Raw genomic sequence first — 25,788 nt, 5'->3', positions numbered from 1 at the left:
ATTTTAATTACACCTGTTTAATAAAAATCAGCTTATCTGTGTTTGAAGATAAAAGATGATGTTTCTTAAGTAGTGCATGTAAAGAGCAGAATGTGCATTATAATTCAGAAAATTGAAGATATATTGGACAATCCTTTTATTATGAAGGTAAAGTAGGAACGTGTCCTTTTGTTGTCTTCTTGAAAACTTGACAGTTAAAGCTGCTGGCAGGACTGTGGAGAAATGGCTAACACCATAGCTGATACAAGAAGGCTTTTTACCAAGCCACAGAACCTAAATGACGCTTATGGGCCACCGAGTAACTTCCTAGAGATTGACGTGAGCAATCCCGAGACTGTCGGGGTTGGCAGAGGCAGATACACCACCTATGAAGTCAGACTGAAGGTGAGCTGCTCTCACAAGTGCCAATGTCGTTAGCTCTGAGGCTAGGCTTACGCTTTTACTGTGCACAAAAATACTACAAATCAGCATACATTCACAGACAGCATGGCAACTTCTACAGGTGTACAACCAGCAAGCATTCTTAAGGAGAATCATCCTCATAAAAGGTCAAACTAAGAGCTATCCACTTAAAAATGTTTGGCATGTTAGCATGTTGCTGCTAGCTCTTATTCTGAGTGGCTAACAAATTTACCGTTCTTTGTGATTTAACGGGATTATTTGCAGCTGTTGAGGATTAGATCAAATACCACAGTTTTGTCATTTTAGCTTCTGTAACTTTATCTAAAGAGCAAAGCTATGATTTATGACGACCCTCTGCTGTATTAACCACTCTAACTAAAGTCTACCTTCTACCTCATAGGGATTTGTTTACTTTTCTGATCACGGGACACTACTGAGCTGTGGGTGCTTAAATATATTTGATAATAACTCAGTAATGCAACACTATAATATGTTTTCTATAGCTGTTGTAACATTATTTAACTTTGAGCCTTCTCCAAAAGTTAAGAAGACTTCACAGTGGAGGGAAGAACTTGAGCCACACCCATTTCTGTCTCTGGGAACAGATAACAACATTGGTTACACAAAATAATCAGCAGCCTATCATTATGAGTAAGCCGCCTGATCTCACTTATACTGCTTGTAAGAGGGACACAGTTATTTCCCTTGAATTCGGTTTGCAACTCTTTGAAAACTTAGGGCCTTAAAGGAAACAAAAGTCCACAGGTCAGCTTCTCCAGACCACAGACAGGATGCAGACTGCTCCCTGATTCACCCCAAGCCCCTTCCTGCTTCCAGACCTACAAACACTCTCAGGAAAACTCATTCAGTTTTCAAAATTGACACATTATTCTTTAGTAAGGTATTTTATCTCTTTCACTGACAAAATATAGAGCTTTGGATTTTCTGTTCGCCTAATGTTAAACCAATGGACATTTTAGGGTAAGTAATTAATATTAAACATATTAATTTAGCAACAACAACAACAGCTCATCATGTTGTCCTTTGGCTCTTTTATCTACTTTATTTACTCACCTACATTATCGCTATGTATCTTAATAGATGTGTTGCATGTCTGGCCAGTAACGCACATTTTTTGTTATTAGATCCTGAGCTGTATTGCTGCTATTGACAGAAATTGCCATTAAAAAATAACCTGTATTTTTTCTAATCATGGAACGGGTTCTACGAGTCATATTTGGCTCCATTTTAGTTGTTGGTACTGAGTATATTATGACACAGTTGTTGCTTGTCACCAGTTTTTTCCAGCTTGTTTTGATGTTGGATTTTCTAATTTGTGCTTTCTTATAATTGGACAATATTCCCATATAGTTAAGATCAAATAAGTGATCCATTAATGGGTTTAGGGCAGGTCAAATGCAACAGGAGGGCCCAGATATTCAGCAAGTATCCAACTTGTTGAATAGCTCTGTTTAGTAGACATACGATATGGCTTTTAGTCGGGTGAGTCCTGCGTTTGTGTTGCTTCAATCAATACAGTAGACAGTTAACACCAAATCCAATATTTAACTTCACTAGGCAACCTTTAATGTGTCACAATCACAAATCTATAGGCTCCAATCTATCACAATAATCAAAACATATAAAGGAAGAAAATATCAGTCAATACTATTTCAAACTTGCGCAAACTAAAGAAGTTTTTTCTTGCAATCTGGACATAATTATGTATATAACTACTTAAATTCATGGTGACAGTATTAATCATGCCTTTATTAATGCATTTTAATTTCATGCATAAGGAGGACTAAGTGAAATTGTCAGCAATGATCTGATTGCTTCGTCTCTTGCTTTTCAAGTGTCATCAGTTGACTGACACCCCTGTAGTTAGTGGCCTCCACTTTTTGATGATCTGTATTTATAGTTTCCTTATGCACCTAAAAGAAGTGGTCTAGGGAAGAGAAGCAGTCTCCGATTGTTAGTGTAGAGTATAAGGCTACTGTACTTGATTAGCGTGTCATAATTAGCATATGCGTGTAATCAGCATTATTGTGCACTTCATAGCCTTGTGTGACCCTGCTTTGCATACGAGCACAGAAAAAGCGGCGCATCCCTCACTCCTCAACAAACGCGGTGTCAACTTTGCTTTGCGTCTGTCTTCGTCTGCTCCCCTCTTTTTTTATCAGAGCTTCAGGTTGACAAAGAATACCACTGAAATACATAACGTCTCTGGGTCGAGTATGATATTTAGAATTAATACAGTTTCCCTAATCTAATCATTATACACTTAGCTCTTACAGCTCTTTCTCATGTCAGTGCTACCCTGCTCAGCAATCCAGCAAAAATCAAGAGAGCTCTTGTGGCCGCGCTGAGAGTCTCCCTAATCCCTTCATTGAGAGAAGAATGAACCAGGCCAGGGATGCGGGGGAGATGGGGGTCATTCCCGCTCCTCACTCCCCACCCGCCTTCACCCATGGGAGGCCAGTAAGCCACCCTGCACCTCTCTGCGTCCTTATCCCGCCGTGGTCAGGGAGTCCATCACATACAGAGACTATACTAGAGTTGTGCAAACTTGCCCTCATCCTAACAAACTCTTCACATCGGCCAGTGACACAAAGACTGTGTTTTATTGTGTGAGAGACCAACTGTTTGCACTGGCAGCAGGTTGTGTCGTCAGTTGTTGACAGCAGGGTTTATATTTGCTTCCACTCTGCTCTTTCAGCCTTCTCTCAAGCGGATATTGCTTGAGCCGACTTGGTTTCCTTGTTCAAATACATCGTCAATGTATTCATTTTATATAGGTATGCATTTGATAGGAAATGAGTTACAAACATTATCATATTTTGCACTGGGTAGATTTAAAAGTAGGAAAAGGGGTATTATCAGGTTATTTTGTCTTCAGCCTTTTCCCATCACAAACTTTGGGATTGCATGTTGTTTATGGATACGAGTACATAAAAGGCCTCTTATAGCTGTGTCTCTCACTCTCACTTGGTTCACTACCCCTCCTCTCCTTGCTCTTTCTTTTCCATTTGGGCATTGGTGCAGGGGCCTTTGGTCATTAATAAAATGGGGGAGAGATGTGAGGGGAGGGGGGAGGCGTGGAGGGAGGGCTTGTCAGACACAGTCAAGTGTAATCCAAAGTCTACAGCATCCTCTTCGACAACTATTTTAATGGAAATGGGGAACATATTGTATCAAGTCTACCATATCCTACTTGAAATGACAGTATCAAAAGTGGGAGTTGATACTATGGCAACAAAGCAGCTTTTTGCCAGCTCGGGAGTTGCAGAGGGGCTAGCCTGTCAGGTCGCGGAGGGCTGGAGAGTTAGGGGAACGGGAGAGTGAAAGAGAGACCCATAGACCTAGCCCTTTTGTTCCTAGTCATTTTTACCCCATTTTGCAATATGATGCAATGAGACAGCATTATGTAGCCATTTTTAACGGCATTATTGTGAAAGGAGAATATATGAGAGGGGTGGGACGGGGCCAAGGGGGGAGGTTCGGGATGCTCACTCTCAAACTTGACTTAATCCATGCTGCTAAAAGCTAATGCACGGTAGCCTTGAACTCCTCTCTAGGTAGATGAGTGATCTTTGTCTCCACACACTGTTTTTAAGGGTTCTACCTCTTTTCAACCAGTTTCAATGGGAGCATTATGAATAACATGCTCGACATATAGAGCTCATGCTGCCTCTTGCCTGCTCATAATGGAGAGAGAAGGTGGAATATCCGCTGTGGGAAAGATACGTGTAGCTTTATGCCCCTTTTAACAAAACACCCACCATTACAGTTTGTGGTGAAGTATTTACCAGCTCAACATCCAAGTCTTTCATCTTCTCACTGTAATGTATGTTACGAAAAGTTTGGGTATTCTGTGTGTTTAACTTCATAGAACTGGGACTGTACCAGAAAAGGTAACATGCATCTGGAGTGTTGTCACGATACTAAAATGCAAAACTCGATACTCGGTACTAATTCCGATACCACTTTGATAATTAAAAACACTTTACTTATTATTATTTATTAAATCATAGTACTTTTTTATATTACCGTGCAATCTTATATCTGTGTAATCCCTCCCAAGTTGGTCTCATAGTGAACGTTTACTAGTCTGCTAGGTCTTATATTTGTTCTGATGCAGCTCAAGATCGTTCTAAAGCTATTCAGGATAATAGTTTAAGTATTGATTAGTATCTGTTTTTCGAAACTTTTGACAACCCTAGTTTTCTAACCTTATTCAAAACGTTTAATTATCCGTGTATTCAAATTTTTTAAGTAAATATGTTCAAATCAATAATCGATTTTACTGATTCAAATTACTTTAATAACTTTTTACATTATGTCAAATTAGACTTTTTATTTTTATTTTATCAGAAAAGTGAAATTAGATGTTTACACCGTGCTGCCAGATCCTATCGTATGACGGCTAATGGCATCCCAGTCTGAATTATGATTGTATTGTCACATTATTTCCACTTAGTACGGAAATACTGTTCACATAATTGTTCAACTTTTCCTCCGCATTTCTTTCACATTTGATTATACCATCTCTTCTGACTCTTTTGTCTCTTTTTTGTAGAAAGTGTGCTTTTTAAACCTCCCTCTTCGTTGTGAAAGTGGGCCGGTCCCCTGTCCTCAACACTAGTCCGGGGTCCGTAAGTTGAGAAACCGGGTCTTAACCTCTAACCAGCCATGAAGAGAACAGAGGCCGAGGGAAACCTGATCTTTGACTCGAGAAGCTCCCACGCACCGCCTCCTCCTCTGTGTGTGTGTGTGTGTGTGTGCGTGCGTCTTCACTCTCGGCTTTCTCTTTCTCTTGCCCGATCCTCCCCTTGTCCTGCCAGGCCAATCTCTTAATCACCGGGTATGAGGGAGAGTGAGAGCGTATTGTAAAACCAGGTGACTTTTATTTCCTTACCTCCTCCATTGTCTTCACAGGAGTGGCCTGGCCCTAACTCACTGTGGACTAACCAGCTCAAATGTTTTTTTAGTTTTCGTGTGTGACCAGAAATATCTCTGCCAGTAAATGTGAGTTTCATGTTTGCGGAAATCAGCAAGCGGTATTGGCCTTGCATAGGGTTAGGTACCTACAAATCTTTTACTGGTACTCAGTGCTGTACTTTATTTGCAATAGCTTCCATACCTAAAAATTTTTTGTATATCTACACTCTTTATTACACTTTGATGGATTTGTTAATGCTTTATAACTACCTGGCTAACTTTCATCATCACCATATTAGGAAACTCAGGGCATGAAAAACTTCCTATCAAAAGAAATAAAATGGTGCCAGACAGTTTTTGTACTAACTGAACAATGTTTTTTTAATTCCAAAGAGGTCATTTTTCAATGGTACCAAAACCAGCTTGTTCATCATTCTCTGCTCAAGTAGTTTTATTCTTTTGAGACATAATTACACGTGGCAAATCCGGAAAGCAAATGCCATGTATTTTTTGGGGAAATACCTTATCTATTAAAATTATCGTTAGGGACATTAGGGTAGTAAACTTGAAATCAGGGAGAAAGGGAATAGATTAGTACAGTTCACAGCATGGAATTATATGTTTTAATTTCTCAAACTATCTGTTACTGTCTCTCCTTTAGTTTTCCTTAGATTATCACCTGTGTAAATGTTAACCGAGAGCTGTTGTGGTGCTGCTGTCGGCCATGTTTAGTGCACACATGATGGGATTATGGCCACGGCGGTGGCAGATTACCTGTAACTGTGATCTGTTGTTGTGGGGATTAACTTTGGTGCACTCCACGCTGTGAGGTAACATGACGCAGCAGGGCCCCAGTACTGCAGCACAGGGCGATAAAGCCTCATAATCCACCTCCTCTGACCTGGGAAAGAAGGGGGGGGGGGTACTTCACCTGAACTTCACATCCACCAGGAGGAGGGACGGGAAAGAGGGGAAAGGCTAAGGAGTAATTTAACCTCCGTGATTTGTGGCATTATGAAGTAGTTAATACGTTACCACCAATACTGCGTTTCAGGCACATGTTAAGACCTTCCTTGTTTGTTGTAGCGTTGCCACAATATTGGTTTTGATATCGAAGACAACTATATCAATATTTTATACCCACACCAAAAGAAAATAGAATTCTGTCTTAATCTGTTTTCATTTAGATTGTGGATTGTGTTGTTTCTGGGCCCTAACTGGACGACAAAAAGATTAGACAATACGCTGATTAACTAGTTGTGTAACTTCGGGGTTCATTACTACTCGTATTATAATTAGAATATAGATTTTATACTATGAAATGTTATTTTCAACACCAAATATTAGTAGTGACTGTAAAACTGTATATAGAACTGATACCAGCTCAAATGAGTCTACAGTATAGTTTCAGTATTTTGAGTATCGATTAGTGTCTGGGTCCATAGTTTTTATTTTATTTATTGTTTGACCATAGTTTGTTTGGATTTGTATTATAACATAAAGGTGCTGTGTATAGATTAGTCCACCAGATCTATCATTTTGTATATTAACTTTATGCTACATGCAAAATTGACCACAAAACTGCTAATGCGCGCACTGAATAGACTTCACCAAAGCATCTACCTTTTCAGACCAAAATTGACAACCTGACAAAAGATGACAAATCTATATTTTTACGAAGAGGAAAGCATAAGGGGAGCTTCAAGGGCAGAAGATTTGGCTTGTTATTGTGGACGAGGAAAACCAAGTAAGAGGTCCATGGGAGGACAAGACTCTCGTCCTCAATTAGTCCCTGAGCGCCCGGGGGACTGCAGCCTCTTCAGCGCTCCTTTATGGCTCCACACGCACCCCTTTTCTTTTTGATCAGCCTTTTACTCAGGCTCCTAGTTAACTCACAGTCATCCGCCCGCCCATCGATCCGTCCGCTGCTCACACTGTATTCTCTGCATCCACTTGCTCGATTGCTTTTGCTTTTTGCATTTTTTTTCTCTTCCCCTCTTCCTTTCCTCCATGAATTCTGACCTTCTGTGAATGCGGCCCGCCAATGAAATGCTCATTCAGAGAGTCGTGGGTACATTGTGGCAGAGCGGCCATGTGCTGTCAGGACAAGTGAAGAGCTTTGGCATTGTGCTCAAATGTGCTGTTTGCTTCAATGTTCTCCGTCAATGTCGAATCAGCTCCCCCATTTTTAATATGAAATTCTGCGCTCAAGTGCTTGTCAACAGCAACTTAGAATTATGCTCACATCTGCGCTTTGGCGAGTGCGGGGAAAATGGCAAAACATTTTGAGAGCGACAGACCTTGGTGATCCAAATAAAAGTGAACTTTGTCTTTTTAAAGCTGGAGGCCAGTTTTGAATCTCTCCTCTTATGGGTTCAGCTGTAAAGGGGCTTTGTTTTTCTTTATTCTCAGTGGTCTCAAAGTCGATAACACAAGGTTGTCCACCAAGTCCTATGTAAAATTTCTTTTTCTTCTGGTTGGCACTGCAGTTTGCAATTGGTGTTACAAAAATAAGTTGTATCTTTTTACTTATCTTATACATGCTTGAATTCTTTTTTCTAATATTAACTTGAAATGTCTACAAAAACAGGTCTGTGTTGAAGGGAATCATTGAACTTTTTAACTGAACAGTGTAAAGCTCATTTAAAACATATTTGAACGTTTGTTTTCTTTGTGTCCTCAGACAAACTTGCCCATCTTCAAGCTGAAGGAGTCGTCTGTGCGGCGAAGGTACAGTGACTTTGAGTGGCTTCGAACAGAGCTGGAGCGGGAGAGCAAGGTGAGGCCAACATAGGACTCATAAACAAGTGTACAACATTTCATAGTAGGAGTGGGCGAAATGCCAAGAAAATAATATCCAGAATTTCATGAAGCCAGATCACAATTTTGATTTTATCACTATTCATGTACATTTATTATTTTGATATTGACTTGGAAGAGGTAAATGACATCACCTGCTTCTTTAGAAATGTCTTACTTTTCTCTAATCGGTTAAATCCTCCTGTTACTCACCCAGAGCCTTACAGAGGTTAACTAATAGGGGGAAAAATGTCTGTGTTTGAGTGTCTGAGTGCATCCATTAAACAGAAAAACACAGAATCACAATATGTTGATTTCACTAATAGTATTTCATCAAAGGATCAGATCATGGTTAAATTTTTATCACCATATCGCCCACCCTTATGCCATAGGTTTTACAGTTATTTATTATAGCTGTTTATTCCCAGGTGATTATAGCACAACCCCAAAACTCTGGTCTTGACTTTCCATAGTCGCACAAAGGAAACCTTCAGAAGACTGGCTTACACTGATTAATTAGTTATTCAAACATTTGTCAATGAGAATACCTAATTAATATTTCATACATGTTACTTTTAACTAGTATAGTCAAAGAATATTATAGGATAAACTTTGGCAGTATAGTAAATATTCTTCATTATTTCTCAGTCCATGTGTTTTTTCCAGGTGGTTGTGCCTCCTCTTCCAGGTAAAGCTCTATTCCGGCAATTGCCTTTCCGTGGAGACGATGGCATCTTTGACGATAATTTCATCGAGGAGCGACGACAGGGACTGGAGCAATTCCTTAACAAGTAAGTTTTCTTCTGCCAGTTACATCATTCACGTCTTTATTCTAAATCTGCCAAACAAAGAAACATTTCTAAACAATTGCTAGCTACTCAAGCCGATTCAACTTTTTCACTTTTCTTCACATTGTTAACAAGTTGAAGCCTTTCTCCCAGTCCTCAAAACACTTATATAATTACTTTGCAAAACGACAAGAACAAGCAATGAAGACTCAAGTGTGCACCCCCTCAACACAATTTTTCCCACATTTGTTTTATTGTTGATGGGTAATTTATGATAATTGCCGCTCAAATTACAGCGCGTGGTTACATGGGCCGGAGTGAGCACCTCTGCTTATTTTTGAACCAGTGTGTTCTCATTTTCAGCTGTTCAACAATAAAAGTTACACAGTGATTGTAATTATTTGCTTTGATTGCAGACTTGGCCATTATCTTTGTTTCATGTGCAAATGTTTCAGCGTTTCCTGTTGGACTATTAAGCGTGTAAAAAGACGGAGAAGCGAGAATTAAACAGCATAAATATGTTAAACCAAGATGAGAATCGTATCTCGGTAATTAAGATTTCCTTTGCTTCGTACAAATGTAAAATGCCGCCATTGTTCGGTAGCGCTCGACAACTCTGATTGAGAGTATTGTTACGAACTAATCTAAGAATGTCAAACAGGATTGTTAACAGATAAGTGAGCAGGAGGAGAGAGCCGACATCTTTGATTAAAACGCCTAACAATCGTAAAATCTACTGGGGTCAGGTGCGTCAAGTCATGAAGATCAAAATTTCCCAAAGGTTTTAAAACGTTTATTCCTTAGCCTCTTGATCTATGCAGTGATTGCCAGTCCTCCAGTCGCTCACAGGGCCACTTAATTTTGCCTCAAGTATTTTCTATTACATGTTGAGATCTTTGAAAAGTGTACACTGTGATCTTGGACAAAAATGATTGGAAAATATTTGCAGTCCCAGGTGCACAGACTGATTTTCATCCAACTTATGTCATTGTTAAAGCCATTTATGGAGCTGATGTCATTTAGTGCAGCTAATGTCAAGGTGGCCGTCGCATAAGCTCTGGACTATACAATGTCTCTAAGTAGATAATACTGTTAAAATAAATGCATAATAACACAATAATGAGTAACATTTATATTGTACTTTTCTCAGAAATGCTTCAAATTAAACAAAAGGAAAAATTACTTGAATGGAATTGAATTGTAGTGCAGTTTCAATGACGACCATGTAATACAGTTATGGGTCACAACACTAAAAGGCTGTGCAATTAATCAAATTTTTATTAAATTATGATTTGTTTTAAATTGCATGTGTAAAAACATTAAATAAATGTGGATACGTTTGTTTGTTAAAACATTATGGCACTGGAATGGGAAAAAAAATAAGAATTTGCTATTTAAGATAAGGTTGATTCTAACAGTCAGTCTGATCTTACACATATATTTATTTGTATTTATAAGAAAACAAAAATTTAATTGTATTGTTAGTCTACATGAGGAAAAAAAGTGGTTAGTTGGTAGTAATTAGTGGTTAGTTTTAATTTATTTTGCACCATATCGGCTAGGTTTTCATATACATCAAATAATAAGGAAACATGAACTATTTCATAACTGTATTCTGTAGTAAATAGGTGACAGGGACTTCCTAAACATTATGAAGTACATTATGGAGGTGTCCTATGGCAATACCTACAGAAAATAAAGTAATAGTAATTGTAGTTGTCTAATGTACCTCTGATACTTGTGCTGTGTGTTGCAGAGTGGCCGGTCACCCTCTGGCCCAGAACGAGCGATGCCTGCACATGTTTCTACAGGAGGACACCGTGGACAGGAGCTATACCCCATCCAAAGTCCGACAAGCTTAAACCCAAGAACCAGGAACCAAGAACCAGTCGGGACGCTTTTTCAACTGGACCCCATTACAACAGCAACCCAAAGCTTTTTCACTGCTCCAGGTCTTTCTCTCAAAAACCAATACAAAAACATTTTAATTTTATCTTGCGCTCCCAACACTCGAGTCCACTGCCTCTACCATGTTCGACTGCTATGTTTTCACCTTCTTGTCTTGTACGATTGTCCAACACAGCTGTGGTGAAACTTATTTATAGTACGTTCTGTTGCTGTCTGAAAATGCCACTAAAGAATATATTATCTATTTATCATTTAGCAGTCCTGATTCATTTCTATAGTTACATATTCTTCTGTGTATATGCTGAGCTCTCCTCCACAGTGTCTTGTATTGGCATGCAATCTAACACACACTGGGCCTAGATTCTCAGCATGTGTGTGTCATATAAGAGCACCTTTCCCATAACCACAAAGATTTTATAGCAAGGATTATACACAGAGGGAACTGCAGTATTTCTACAGGCTATATGCATAATGAGATTTGTATACTGCTGTGCCATTTTTGTTTATGTTGAAGATTTTCCAATAAAATAGGTGAAATGTTCAACCATGTTGTTTTTTACTTTTCTTTGGGTTTGACTGTATCAGTTGCAAATGTTTGTTAGTTAATACCAAGGAACTATTCTAAGGAACTAATTATTATTAAAACTGTGTAATGTAGTAATCAGTTGTGATTTACTGATTGTTATCTGGTCTAATGGTCTATACATAAGCATCAAAACAAGATACTTTCTCAGACACAAACTTGTATTTTTGATGAAAAATATTTACAAAGTTGGTTCATCAGGATGGCCACAAGCAGCACAATAGTTTTACTGGGTTATCTGGAAAAAATCAAATTTTCATAGGCTTTTTGCAAAATAAACAACTAATCGAGTAATTTCTAGTTTAATCGATTCATAAAATAATTAATTGCAGCCTTAATCCATGGGTTTCAGAGTGATTTGAAAGGGGATAGATCTTGCCATAGCAATTAACAACTCCAAACTAAATGTTCAGCCCTTTGAATTGTCAAAAATCCTTAATGACATATTCAGGAAAAAGTCATGTGACTGAGATCCATGAATATTAAAGGTGCAAAATATAAAATAATTAAGCTTGAAATATATTGAGCTGTCTGAAAATCACATCCTTTGTGTCAGCCTTCAGTTTCCATGTGCATGACCTGTTGCCACTTTGGAGTAAAAGTAAAAGCAAATGTGGTCTTCTGACACAGATAATTTTATTTTACTCTTTTATTCCATTGTTACAACTCTAAATAGTTATAACTTCAAATATTTACAAGCAAAATTAAAAACACCACAGGCCACAACCACATTTCCAAGTGCTGAATATACTTTTCAGTTAGTGTCTAACTTTACAAAGTCGACTTTTACACATTTTTCTTCTGTGCCTCAAATGGGGCGTGAACTACATATTTACCACATCTTTAAATCAGTGTTACACAGGATGCATTTCAGAACCTGCACAAGTTTGTAGTCTGTTAAATCTAGTTTGGTTTCAGCCCCACGTAGAGACAGCAGCTCACATCCCCATGTTGTACTCTTTTTGGTTTGCTCCATTGGGATTGAATATAGCAATTAAAGATTGAATTGGTCAAGATCATTGGTCTCATAGACACAAAAGATAAAACATTTCTTTGTCAAACATACTCCCTACAATATATTTTACATGGTAGACTTTCACTTTGTCTATACCAAGATTGCATTTTTGTTCAATATGGTACAAATGTCTGTACTGAAAGTTATAAACTAATCTTTACTAGAGCATCTGTTAAAGGCTACTTCAGTCAATAAGGTCTTTCGAGTTTTGTTTCAGTGGAGCCTATTAGGCAAAATGGTTCTATAGAGATTGTGTGCTCAGATGTGTCCCTTTGTATGGAAGCTTACTGTCCATATTCAAGCCTCTTTCAGTCTTTTGTGAGTGCTTCATATATCACTGGACTTGTACATGTCAGAGAGCAGTCTGGTGATGGGCACATTGCCGATGGTCTTCTTGAAGAAAACCTCTTCGATGGTGGATGGCGTGATGGAGCGGAGAGAGGGGAGGAGGAGGAGCAGCTTCCCAAAGCGACACGGCTGAGTGGGATACCTACAACACAAAGCATGTTTTGTTTGTTAAGGAGACTATTCAGTCATACATACTAATAATACATACATATTATTATACATGATTATTTATTTAGTCTACGTCTCTCAAAACTCAACCAGTTGTAAGTTGTAAGTTCTAAACTGGTGGTTTAGTACACGATGCGGAATCAAATGATGCAGAATCACATCAGACCATTTACTCTTTGACAATAAGGAAGTATGGGTAATATTAATTTTATAATGAATTATATTATTGTTACTCAGCCAAATTGGTGGCTGCAGAAAAAGATCAGTCATTTTTAAAGAACTCATCAAAACCTGTACCTGTTTAGATTTTGTTAAATGAATAAAGTAATTTATAAACACGTTAATAGTTAATATTGTGGGGAAACACTACATATGAGCGTCTATTACTGATGATGTAATCATTCTGAGCCTGTCCAATCACTGCACATCTGCATCCAATCAGCATTAATTAAGCTCTCATCAGCAGCACCTGTGGCAAATTACATCACACTCAGCATTAGCCTTAGCCTTAGCCGCTTGTGCTAAACACGAGCTATAATTACTGCTTTTTTGACTCAAGACAAAGGCATTCGTACTTTACCTTGTGTGTATGTAACTGTTCAGCGTTAGTTGGGCCTCGTCTTGTAGCGCAGCAATGGCACTAGCGTTTCTGAAACTTCTTAACTCGGTGGCTCCGTGCGTGGGAACTGAAAAGACAGTGTAATAAATATACATTATCCTATATGCTCTGGCCTTACTGCTTTTGTTTGGCTAATAACACAGGCTTGTTTAGCACTAATGGCAGCTCTATAGGACGAGGCTCTCACCAGCTTTGAAGGTCACAATACATTTCAAACAGGCGAACTCTGTGGCATCGAGCCTCATCTGTCTGAAGCGTGTGACGACCTCCTGAAGAGCCTGGATCTCTGACATGATCTTATTCAGCCTCTGGGAGTCTGTGTTGTCCGCGTTCATCCCTTTGGGAAAAATCAAGAACAGATAGAAAGCGTGTTATTTGACATGACAACATTTTAGTTGAGGCAGTTTTTCAAGTCTGATAAAAAAAAAAAAAAAAAAAAGCCAAGTCTCTCCTGATTATTTTAGTGTAACTAAAACTAACCAGTGATTGAACATAACTTTTGTTCCAGCCAATACATAGAGGCTAAATAAATAAGCTAACCAATTTTATTTAATAAACATAATTTGCACATTTTGCATTTTCCACTTATAAGTTAAAGCTACTCCTCTTTTTCTACTGTGTATTGTCCGTTATAGTGTTTTATAACATTACAGTAATACTGTGTGTACTTAACCTGTATGCATGTGTTGTAAAAGGTTTATGACTAATATTGCCCTTACCAGAAACAGCCAGTAGAGTCGTAGAATCTACAGGAATGGCCCACTGCGCTATCCCGAGGACAAACAACTCCCTCCAGGCATCTTCTAACAAAATCAGCTGTAACAAAACAGTGGAGAGGCCTTCACTGTATAAAGTTTGATAAAAGGCTAAAGGCCTATTCTCCAAATTCTAATTTAGCCATCTTATTTAGTAAAATATATAATAGTTTCAAACAGTGCTTGTATTGTTTTGTTGCTGGAGGGAGAAAATATGAAAGTACCTGGTCGGACAATGGCAGCGTAGAGAAGGCAGGGACACTCTTAGCCCACTTGATGCTCATGAAAAGTAGACGTGCAGCAGACTCACACACAGACTCTGTGGCCACCTCGTACAGGTACATGGGGGTGGCGCTCACCTCATGGGGGTACTGGGGGCACGGACACAAACACGTTAAGATTAGCACATTGTCACGTCACAATAAGCCTGTCTAACTGCACAGCGCAACAACAGCAGAGGTCAAACTCCAAGCGCCACCTGCTTCCACATTAGCAGGCTTTGGGATTTCAACCACAAATCTAATGGGCGGATTTGAGGTTATTACAGGCTGCTAAATCACTGCAAGAATGTCAACTTCTAACCCTGACAGAATATCCTGTGCTAATAATAATAATAATAATGATAATATTCATCACAATAATAAATGTGAATATTATGTTTTTAAAAAGTTACATTTACAAAACTTTAAAAAATTAAGAAATATATATATATATATATATATATATATATATATATATATATATATATATATATATATATATATATATATATATATATATACACATAAATATATGTAAAAGCATGGCCTTCCCATGCAAATCAAAACCTACCTAGACAAGAATATTCTTCTTAAAACAAGATTAGGTCTATCTGTATATAAGATTTCACAGATTTAGAGTATAGCCCAGCACAGTGGCCTACCTTTGGTGTGGGCTGTGCCAGGCCCACGATGGCTTGCCTCTCTGGCGTGGAGCCCACCGCGCTCATCTCCAGGTTGTGCGGCTCTAGTTGCGTGACGGTGGTGAAGAAGGGGGGGCCTGGCAGAGCGGATCCCGGGAAATGGGGCGATGAGCCGTTCACCTCTTTATGGCCCCGGAAATATAGGGCGACCTGTTTGCGGATAGTGGACGTGCGGGGGCCCCTCTCGTGCTGCACGGCTGTGAAACGGGACAACAGTGACACAGAGTAAATAAACGATCTGCGCAACACTCAATGCCCCCTTTATGAAAAGTGTTGTGCCCACTCCCTCTGACTAGAGCCACTTCACCGACTGCCCGCAAAATTATGTCCCATTATCGGTGTCTATATGAACCGTAAAGGCTACATGTTGTCTACAAAATAATAAAATAGGTTATACACGTCAACATATCGCGGTGTTTTCGTGTTTAACATTTATATTTACTCCACAACAGTGTCTACAGAGAAGGCCTTACCGTCTTTGTTCATGTTCACTTCCAGACACTTTTTCAAGCGGCACGCGCGACACTGGTTCCTATGCGTCTTGTCCACGGGACAGCCGCCCTGTTCAGAGACACATGGTACACGTTTTAGAGGCTGCACTCCGCTCTTCAGGTGAGGGGGTTTATTACAGCACCCACAGCGCTCCATTCGTCACATTAGATTGGATTACACCTGAGATCTCCGCAGCGCTCTGTTTAGCTCCGCACTTAATGACACATCCATAACACAATTAGGGTTATCAAGACAGACTTAACACAGCAGTGCCGCTTGCAAAAAAAAAAAAAAAAAAAAAAAGAAAAAAAATTCAGGCCGTGCGTAAAGACGCATCCTGTGCGCAACAGACGAAATTAACGCATGATAATTTCATCAAAATAGGCCACGTAGGCTAAATCTTCTTTTACTTACCCAAAGATTAATATCCTATAGTCTTAAATTTGTGTTAATTTGCAAGAAAAAAAAAAAAAAAAAAAAAAAAAAAAAAAAAAAAACGAAATATAAAATGGTTCTTATTGTACTATGATTTGTGTTCTGACATTTCAGGCATGTTTCAGTCCTCCCCACATCTCCTATAGCTGCTATTGACTACACAGCAGGCCTCACCTGAGAGCCGGATTTACAGACATAGGTTCTGTTTCTGCGGATGCTCCTCTTGAAGAAGCCTGAGCAGCCGTCACATGCGTAAACCCCGTAGTGCTTCCCCGAGCTGCGGTCTCCACACACTTTGCACGGGATGTCCAGTATGCGGCCTTTGGGGAATAAAGAATAGTACATTAAAACTCGCTTTAACAGGTGGTCATAAGAGATAAACTTACAATATGGCCTATGTTTTGCGTCACGACTTTAAACGAAAATAAACAGTAGTATTTCACTGTAGTAAGCCTAATTATTGGACATGCTTGACTCTCACGCAAAGCAAAATGGACATGGCACGGTGAGAGCATGGGAATGCCGCAGACACTTAGTCCAGTGGGAAGCGTCATATCTGGGCCTTCTAAGACAATAAGTCCGGGCGCACAATGGAGACATTAGGGAAAGTGTTAACTTAATGATTTTAGGCCATTGAAGCTCGTCTGACTGGCTGCATCTCGACAAGCTGCCAGCTCGCTTTCATAATGGGACTCGACAGCTGCTTTATCCGCAGGTCTATAGGCCCCAGGATTAGGGAGTGACACCGCGTTTCACCAAACCAAATGAAGTATATGGAAATGGACCCGCCAACATGAAAAAATGTGATTTTTTTTCCCTCTGTGTTTTTTGTAAAGATGTTGTATTCAAATGGCTGAGAAAGCAGTATTTGTATGCATATGAGGCAAGCTTTTTTCTTGCGCAGGAAAAAGCCGTCTATGTAATTACACTGACGTTTTGCCACCTGCTCATTGATTCACCAGTGACCCGTCAAAAAGGGTAGCATGGGAATAACTACAGCGCAGCAAAAACAATGACTTCAGGACGGAGTTAGAGGCTCCAATTGGCGCATTATTAACAAGCACAAGACCATTAATTGTGGACCACTGATGCGTATTTGTTCAGAGATAACAAAAAAAAATCTCTGAGAAAGGCCAAAGTCTTCATTACGTGTAGGTAAAAAAAAAAATCGAGTCAAGTTCAACAACGCCTTCCCAAATATGCCAACCAAAAATCAACTGGGTACACCAACCAAGAAAAAAAAAGTTACAATTGTAGCTTGCTTCGAGATAGTCAATTAAATAAAATGAGGTAACATTTTGTTTTGAATGGGGGAAAATGTATTTAACTTCCCTCGGTGGGGGTCCAATTTGTCCCCATTGTGAACCGTAATTGCTTGAAGATATATGGCATATTCCATTACCGTAATCACCATCAGGACTCGAGGCAGAAAAAACAACTGAAGAGGAGGTTTGCTGAACGGCATAGGCTTTTAATGGCCACCCATACACAGATAACGCGCACTGCGAGTTAGCCTATAGGCCCAGGCCTATTAGAACTCTACGATATAAAAGCAAAACACAACCCTTTTTAGCTTTGCCAAACTAAGTTAAAGGTTTAAAAAAAAAAAAACTTGATTAAACCTAAAAGTTTAAGGTAAAGATAATTCCCCAAATTAAAAATATATATTGGCTTTAAATGATGTAAATGATCATTGTAGCCTAAATACGCAATATAAATGATCATATAGGCCATAATTTAGGCTATTCTCTTTTTCCTCAAACTGCTTGAATTAAATGTTTAAACGGAAGGCACTTTACGCACATAAATATATAAGGAAATGAGAGAAATTGTTTTCACTAATTGACTAATACACCAGGATTAAGAAATGCACGCGGTGTAACTGTGTAGATTTATAATGACTAAACTGTAGCAACAAGTGTCATACAGGTTAATGAAGTAAATTAAATAAAGCAGGACTAGTTGTTTTGGGTCTTTGATGAGATAACATTTCAAATAACCTAAAAGAACAGGTTACCTTTAAACTACTGAAAATAACTTACTGCATTTATTTATTTTGCACCCGGCGCATTTGATTTAGCCTTTGTCAAATCGAAATAGATTTCAGCAAAATCTGGCACTGGTAGATATAACCTCTCCAAATAAAACTTGTAAAAGCATTGTGTTCACTAAACAAACTTTTTTCCCCAATTGAGAATTATTTCAAAACTATTCAACAAAAACTAACAACACACGCATGAGGGTGTGGGGAAGGGTGACACTTACTCGATTTGACGCTGAGAATATCTAGACATCCACTTGTTGATCCCGCGGGTTTACTCATCGTGTAGGATGAAGTTAGCGAGAGTTTACAGAATTAAATCCTCCGTTTGGTTTAGCCTGAGCGCAGTTTGATGCGGTCTGTCTCACGGTGTGACAGTCTGGGACGTGCTCTCACACATAGTCCCGCTCCACGAACCCTCCTCGTGAGGCGTGAGTGATGAAAGCCCCTGGACGCAGCTTCGGGAGACAGCGCAAATCCGGCTGTAGGCCCAGAGCAGGAGGAGAGTAAAGTTGGTGAAACGCTACGTGGAGCTTCTGAGAGAGCTAAAGAGACAGTTTTAAGCAGTTTGCTGTGAAGTGCAGTGGTGAAGGTGTGTTTAAAGCCGAACCCGATGTGACTTTGTGCTGCAGTTTCAATAAGCCTCGCTCATTTGAGAGAAGTGTCAGGGGGAGGAGGACTCGCTTCCTTCAGCCACTTGGCTTTCTCCAAACTCCGACCTGACGTCACCGCCGTCGTGGGCGAGCGCTGCCTGCGTGTGCGTGTGAGCGCTGAAACGAGCCTGAGCAGCTCAAAACAAGTCACACGTGTTCTCCCTTCAACTTTAATATTACTGCAATATGCCCCGCAGTTAGGCTATAGTAGCCCATTCATTTACGATAGTGTTAAAGCAGTGCTGTGCGTAAACGTCTTGTAGGCCTATTTAGTAAAAAGCTGTAGTCCTTTTTAGTGGCCAGAATCAACAAAAAATGTTTATGGCAGGTCATACAAACCCTCTGAGAAGTTTAAATGCGTTTGCAGCTTCAAGAGAGGGTAGGAAGACATTTTACCCGATTGATTGTTCCTTTGCCTTGATAATCTGGGAATTACACTGATCATGAATTCATAAACAATCCATTTCTCAAAATTTCATCAAAACACTGACGCAAACTTGCTCATAGACGTCATTTCTGATTGGTCCATATGATAAGTCATGGGTAGATAATCATGCTTGTTGTGGACTGATGATGCGCCTGGATGTGTCTCGGGCTGATGTTTACCTGAGCACCGGTGCGCGCCGTTTACGGGCCCCAGACCCCGCTCTCTGACACCTGACCTCGACAGCTTGCTGCGCTCTCGCCGGGCCACTGCAGAAATCCATATTCCGTTTTAATTGTGCCTATTCCCACGGTACACCGCGGGCCATATGGGCGCACAAAGTGTCGATTTAAGCGGACAAGGCGAGGCGGAGAGGCGTAGTTAATTGCAATTAGCCATTGTTGTGTCTTTCAACCTGGCCTTTAGCTGCACGGCTAAGTCCAATACTAACAAGGCCGACCAGGAATCACTGTGATCTCCTTTTGATTTGAACGGAAAGCCATAGTACGAGCGCACTTTACAATGGGGCTTCAGCAGAACCTTCGGGAGAGTTAAAAGCGACAAAGAACATAATAGACTTTTGCAATACAGGTTATTTGAATACACTATAGACTACAAAAAAAAAAAAAAAAAAAAAAAAAAAAAAATTGCCAGGCTTAAATTGAAATGTATTTGATTGAGTGAAATGTAATAAAAAGGCGTTTTATGCTATAAACTCCGTTTTCTGTGCTATTTCTTAAAATGATTGAATATTAACAGTTGTTTAAAACGTCATCATACTGTATTTAGGTTACATATTCAATCAAAACGGAAAAACGCTACACAGTGTGTTAATAAACTAACAGACCTATTTATGAAAAAACAGTAGTCAAAAAAAAATTTTTTTTTTTCTAAAGCATTCACCATTCTGAGATGTAGTAAAACTAACAAGAACAAGAGCTTAGTTTAGCATTTAAAAAGGCAAATTATCTTCTTTTTAAAATATTGTTATAATGAAAATAATAAGATATTAAAAATAAGATATTTTCTCAACAACTTGGAAGTGTATTGGATTCACCACTAAACAATAGTCTTCACCAGATCTGCATTTTTAGGACTAGTTGTTGTGACTTTTCATGAAGTAAGTGTTGAATATGAACTATCTGAGAGAGGCTGACTTGTGGGAGTTATTCTGAAGTGTGTGTGTGTTTGTGGGTGGCTGCGCTGTGTGTCAATGGTGAATGTGTGACCTAATCTCCTTAACTCGTCCTAATCCCGGTCATTCAGCGATAGCCTTTACTCAAATATGAGCGACATGATGGTGGCTGGACTCTGGAGCTGTGCCTTTCTCTCCTGCTCTGATGGACTCTCCCTCTCTCCAAACTTAATGAAGCAGCACACACAAAGGCCTATAGGCTCTGTATCTGTTTCATCTCTTGCTATGTATACAAACAATTTTAATGTCTATTTTGTATCTGTTTGTTAATTGTTTTTGTTCAACTGCTTTTTGTTTGATAACACATGTATCTTAGAGTTACAATTTTAACATCACTGTGGATGAAATACAGTTAAATAAACAAAATAAATACATAAAATACATTTACAGAAGTCTAAGAGCTACAATAGGACAGAATGACAAACCACATGTAGGTGGTAATAGTCATATTTAAAACATGTCTTTAAAACGACTCTACACAAACTAACCAATCCAAAATAAGAACATAAAATTATAAATTCCTTTAACTATATTACCCTAATGTGCCCAAATCCTCTCCTTTGACTTGTGGCAGTGTGGCTCTTTGGCCCTGACCAGTGGAGCGTGAGGAGATGGGGTTTAAGCAGAAGTCACTGAGCTCCAGGGAGAATAATAGAGAGGACTCAGACCCAAATCCCCATCAGCTTCCTTTAAAACAACCCTGAGTTTATCTCCCGTTAACGCAGCCACACTTCTAACAACTGGTCATTAGAGACCAGAGCTTAAGGCCAACCCAACTGTATTAAGACTGATTTAAAGCTACACTATGTAACTTTTTTGCTGAAGAGTCCACATATCCATGGATATGTTTTGCTTTGCCTATAATGTTCCACTGTATGGCATTAAACTTATATCTCAGTGGAAAGAAGAAGTGCAATTAAAACCACCAGTAATTTAATAAATGCAAAATAGACAAGTTAAATACCATATGTGAAACATTCCAAACAAAACAATATAATTCTCCAAGGTGACAAGAAAAGTTACACAGTGCACTTTTAACATGGACATATCTGTTACTTGTAATTACATTATTTTACTATTTTGACTCCAATTACTACAAATTATTATTCATTTAGAGTAGTTCAACCTTCTCCTTAACTCAAACCCATTTTACATCCATTTACAGTTTACAGTTTTTACAATATGGAAACTATATGGTCAGATTACACGTTTCCCCACAACAATTCAAATAGTTACATAAAGACCTTCCCCACTCTTTTTATTCTTTTTATTATACTATCAATTTCCCTGGAATTAATAATTTAATAAGTTCAGTCTTGATCATACAGAAGGTCATGTGTTTACTGTAATGTATAAGTGTGCAGTTTTCAGCACCACGGACAGCTCTGCCTCAGGAGCCTGCAGTAGCTCACCTGTCCTCCTGACAGAACACACACACACACTCACACTCACACACACATACAGTCACTGGACACTGGACTCATTCTTTAAACTGAATTCAAGGGATTGTTTTGTGTTCAAGTCATACTCTTGTTCAAGGGTTTTAAAACGTGTAATATGTCCTTTTTTGGTGGTCTGCTACCTGCTTGTTATTTCTGAGATTTAATTCATGAATTAATCAATGCATTTATATAGAGCCTTTCAAGAAACCCAAAGCACTTTACACTTCATTGTTCATTCACTCCACACGCAGTAGTTGCAAGCTACTATTGCAGCCACAGTTGCCCTGGGGCAGACTGACAGATTTATTGCTTGCCTGGAATGCCCCACAGTAGGGTATTAAACAAATCTTTCTCCATGGAGACAAGCAAGTAATGCCACCAGGCAAGGTTACAGGTCAAATCTGTGAAGAAGCGAGGCCACTCACAGTGAGAAGGCATGCCTTTCATCGCTGTTGTTTACAATGTGTATGTAGTATACATGATTATTGTTTTTCTCTTGGCACAAACTCGAAATAAAAACAAATCAATCAATCAATCAATCAATAATTTTCCTGGCAATAAAACACCTTTTAAAACACACTTTTTAATAGCACAAATCATCTCACCTGTTAATTCAGTTCACTCTGGTCAGATTGTGTTAAAATAAAACTAAGATTAAAGTCTAACTTTACTAACAGCACTTCAGATTGAGTAGTACTTTAAGTTAGCATTACACTCCCAGGGAATGTTCATGACATCAGCTGCAAAGTACCAACAGAGACAAGCAGGTAGCAGACCCCCCACCAGGATATAAGGTACTATAGTGTATACAGGGTAGATGGCAAGGAAGGAATGAAAAAACTGAAGAAATTAAAACATCAGTGGGTCAAGAGGGTAATCTACAGGTGCTCTATTAGGATGTGACCAAAAGGTATTGAAAAACAGATTACAATTGACTTGACAATGTTAACAAGTACCTCAGATCTCTACTGACCAATATGCAGACACTTTAATTAGCCTGACAGACTGCTATTAGGTTATTTACTTTATAACCTTGCTCATGAGTCCAAGCACATGCCTTAATCTTTACCAGTCAACAGGTCTTCCCATGCACGGGACAGCCCCACCGTTAAAGACAGTTCCCCGTGGTCCCAAACCCTCAGCCCCACAAGTCAGTGCAGTGCAGTTAGATGCTCTGACAAATCTATTTAGGGCAAATTGTCAGTGAGAAACTTCCGCTCGAACTGGCCTGGACAAAACTGGCTGTTGGTGAGAGCAAATCCCACTGCACCAGGATTTCGGGGTGGCGATGGAGGGGAGAGTGTGTTGGTGTGCGGCTGGTGGCTGGGTAGGCACAATGGGCGGATTAGTCAGTCCAGGGGCTGACTGATTTGAGATGGCTCCTCTCAGCCTCTCACAGCAGGACGCCTCATTGTCCTAGCTCTGATTCCCACTTCTCACAAACTCCAAACAAAAGTCAATCTCTTTCTCAAGGGGGGAGAAAATATCGACTTGTGTTTCAGCCGGCGAAAGTGACTCAAAAACTTATCTGCTTGAGGTGGCTAGATGACTGGATCTTTGGTTTACAGCGTTTTTTTTTAAGATTCCCTTCATTTGCGCTCTTTTCTTGTGGTGGGATAGCACAGTTTTGAATGTGTTTTGGAGTGGGGCACCTGTTAGAGGCTTAAGGGTCATTAATATTAAAATATACAGGGATGCCATCACGGGCCGGTCTGAAATCGCTCTGATGTCCCGCCTGGGTTCCTCCCGGGATGGACTTTGGCTTTTCTTCTTCTCCTCTCCTCTGTCCTGCGTGTCTCTGTTTGGCCTCTGAAAAGATTCGTTAACAAATTATGACAGCTGAGAGAGGGGCTTAGAGCGTTCACACCAAAAAGACAAACACTCCAGGAGCAAGAGCCCGCCACACCAACAATGTAAAATTGTTAAACATATATGTTTACAACTGAATAAATTGCAAACAGTTTAGTGTATTTCTCCATTTTGATTTAATAATACCACATCCTTTGGGATCAAATGTCTTTTCATATAAATATACTTTAGTTTATTTAGATCATGTAGTTTGGTTCCTTGATTAACTCAGATAATGATTCGGATGATCAAAATATGATTACAGTTATTTTAATAGCTGACAAGTCACATACAAGTAACTTCATGTCACTTTGTTTTGTCTTACAGACCTACTTGTTTGTTAACAAAACAACAACAATTCAATATTTTCTAACATCATTTTTATACTTTGTTTGCATAAAATGTTTTTAAATTATTATCAACTCTCTAAATTTGAATGCTTGTGGCAGTTTAATAGGTCATTGGTCAGTTATCTAAAGTCCTGGGAAAAAACATTTAAATCAATATTACATCAATTTGACCCAATGAAGCAGAACTAATAGTGTAAAGTAAGAAGTGTCATCATGAACATGTGCTGTATGTTTTAAGGTACTTTACTTTGTATTTTTTACTACACTAGTAAAAGAACCTAAAAATGACAAATTCTTAAGTAGTAGTTAACACAAACTACTAAAGGAAAATGTTTGAAAGTATTTATTATTAATTTGTCCATTATAGTGTCAGTACAGTGTTTGTTTAATTGTGATACTAACTACATTACTTCCTGATGCAGTTGACTGACCCCTGCACCACTGGCACGTCAGGTTCAAAGGTCGTGATCAGGGATTGTGGTTTCCTCTTGTCATTAACGCCCCAAGACCACAAATGTACTCTCAAAGACCTCTGCTAGGACAGGAGATAGACACGTACACTATGTTGAATTGGACTCAGACTTATTACTAACATTTTTGAAAAGTCTTCTGACTGGAGACATTGTTTAATGCTCAAGTTATTTTGGAATAAAACACCTGATCCAACTTTATACTACTCCTGATGGTGCACACTGACTGCTTTGGCACCTGTTTGTGAGGGTAGCTAGTACCCACTTCCTTACAAAAATACTTCTTAAATACTTTGATCTTTTCGTTTTTCAAAATCTTCTTAATGTTTGAGAAACTTTTCAAGTATAATCTGTTACAATAATAATATCTGACACATGTACTTAAAGCCTAAAAAGCCTATTTGTTCAAAGACTGCATTTTGATTAAGACTAATGCTGATTATACAAATTACATGGATGGCAATCAGTAAATGATTCTTTAATCTCCAATCACTTTAATTACATTTTATATGTTCTAGAAGATTACATTAAAGAAAACAATACATAATCTACCAATAGTTCAAAGAATCTTTAAAAAATGACTAGATGAATAAATGTATTTGGACAAAATAGATTCTGATCTTTATGTTTTTTGTGCTGATGTAATCATGAGATAAACAAATTTTGGTACCCCACCCCCCTAAAAATAAACAGAAATGTTAAAAAGTTGAAAACTATTATATACTAAGGTACAAGAAATACTTCCTAAATCTTTGAGCATTATCTAAAATTATACTGAAAACATTTGACAAAAAGGGGGGCAAAGTATGTGATATATTTTTCTCACCTCATTTAGTATTCCTCTACTTTTGTTGTTGGAGGGTGGCTATCCCATTAACTCTTGACCTTAAATTTTAATCATCAAATTATTTAATGATCATACAAATATTTGTATTTGTATTTATGTTTATATTGAACATAACTTGGCCTACATTTCTGCCAATAGCATAACATCACTGACCCCATAATTTGTGAGCACCATAGTGTGAGAAGCAGGCCTCACTTTTATGGTTTCAGTCGGACTCTTTTTCCCTTTCACCTTTGAACGATGGAGCCCAGGGGTGATGAAAGCAGCCGGAGGGGGTGGACCTTTGGAAACACCAAAACAGTGC

The 25,788-nt window shown here is 38.9% G+C and overlaps 2 protein-coding genes across 4 annotated transcripts; one reads left to right on the top strand and one right to left on the bottom strand.

The window, feature by feature from the left end:
* Positions 1-173: 173 nt before the first annotated feature.
* On the top strand, positions 174-11,382 carry snx3 (sorting nexin 3). Of its 2 annotated transcripts, none has more exons than XM_055149542.1 (4): positions 174-384; positions 8,027-8,122; positions 8,791-8,933; positions 10,687-11,382. In XM_055149542.1, the coding sequence occupies exons 1-4, from the start codon at positions 223-225 to the stop codon at positions 10,790-10,792; spliced, it is 507 nt and encodes a 168-aa protein (XP_055005517.1). In that variant the 5' UTR covers positions 174-222; the 3' UTR covers positions 10,793-11,382. The 2 variants fall into 2 exon arrangements, with proteins under 2 accessions (XP_055005517.1, XP_020789860.1); XM_020934201.2 differs by having other exon boundaries at positions 177-384; positions 8,809-8,933.
* A 679-nt stretch (positions 11,383-12,061) lies between these two features.
* Positions 12,062-18,569, bottom strand: nr2e1 (nuclear receptor subfamily 2, group E, member 1). 2 transcript variants are annotated; one of them, XM_020920186.2, is made up of 9 exons: positions 18,480-18,569; positions 16,389-16,534; positions 15,761-15,848; positions 15,249-15,484; positions 14,551-14,697; positions 14,291-14,387; positions 13,759-13,908; positions 13,533-13,638; positions 12,062-12,926 (listed from the first exon to the last, which is right to left on the bottom strand). In XM_020920186.2, exons 1-9 carry the CDS (start codon positions 18,535-18,537, stop codon positions 12,764-12,766), a joined length of 1,191 nt encoding a protein of 396 aa, XP_020775845.2. In that variant the 5' UTR covers positions 18,538-18,569; the 3' UTR covers positions 12,062-12,763. The 2 variants fall into 2 exon arrangements, with proteins under 2 accessions (XP_020775845.2, XP_055005495.1); XM_055149520.1 differs by having other exon boundaries at positions 18,513-18,537.
* Positions 18,570-25,788: the final 7,219 nt, after the last annotated feature.

Source organism: Boleophthalmus pectinirostris, unplaced genomic scaffold (genome assembly GCF_026225935.1).
Source record: "Boleophthalmus pectinirostris isolate CB_2022bp ecotype Guang Dong unplaced genomic scaffold, ASM2622593v1 HiC_scaffold_13, whole genome shotgun sequence".
NCBI lineage: Eukaryota > Metazoa > Chordata > Actinopteri > Gobiiformes > Gobiidae > Boleophthalmus > Boleophthalmus pectinirostris.
This window is presented reverse-complemented; position numbering and strand designations above follow the sequence as displayed.

Coding starts and splice junctions, on each gene's coding strand:
- snx3 (XM_055149542.1), top strand. CDS start 223: ATGGCTAACACCATAGCTGATACAAGAAGGCTTTTTACCAAGCCACAG. Junction 385..8,026: donor CCTATGAAGTCAGACTGAAG/GTGAGCTGCTCT, acceptor TTGTGTCCTCAG/ACAAACTTGCCCATCTTCAA. Junction 8,123..8,790: donor AGCTGGAGCGGGAGAGCAAG/GTGAGGCCAACA, acceptor ATTATTTCTCAG/TCCATGTGTTTTTTCCAGGT.
- nr2e1 (XM_020920186.2), bottom strand. CDS start 18,537: ATGAGTAAACCCGCGGGATCAACAAGTGGATGTCTAGATATTCTCAGC. Junction 15,485..15,760: donor AGTGAACATGAACAAAGACG/GTAAGGCCTTCT, acceptor CCCGTTTCACAG/CCGTGCAGCACGAGAGGGGC. Junction 12,927..13,532: donor AACAGTTACATACACACAAG/GTAAAGTACGAA, acceptor TTTGTGTTGTAG/GTATCCCACTCAGCCGTGTC.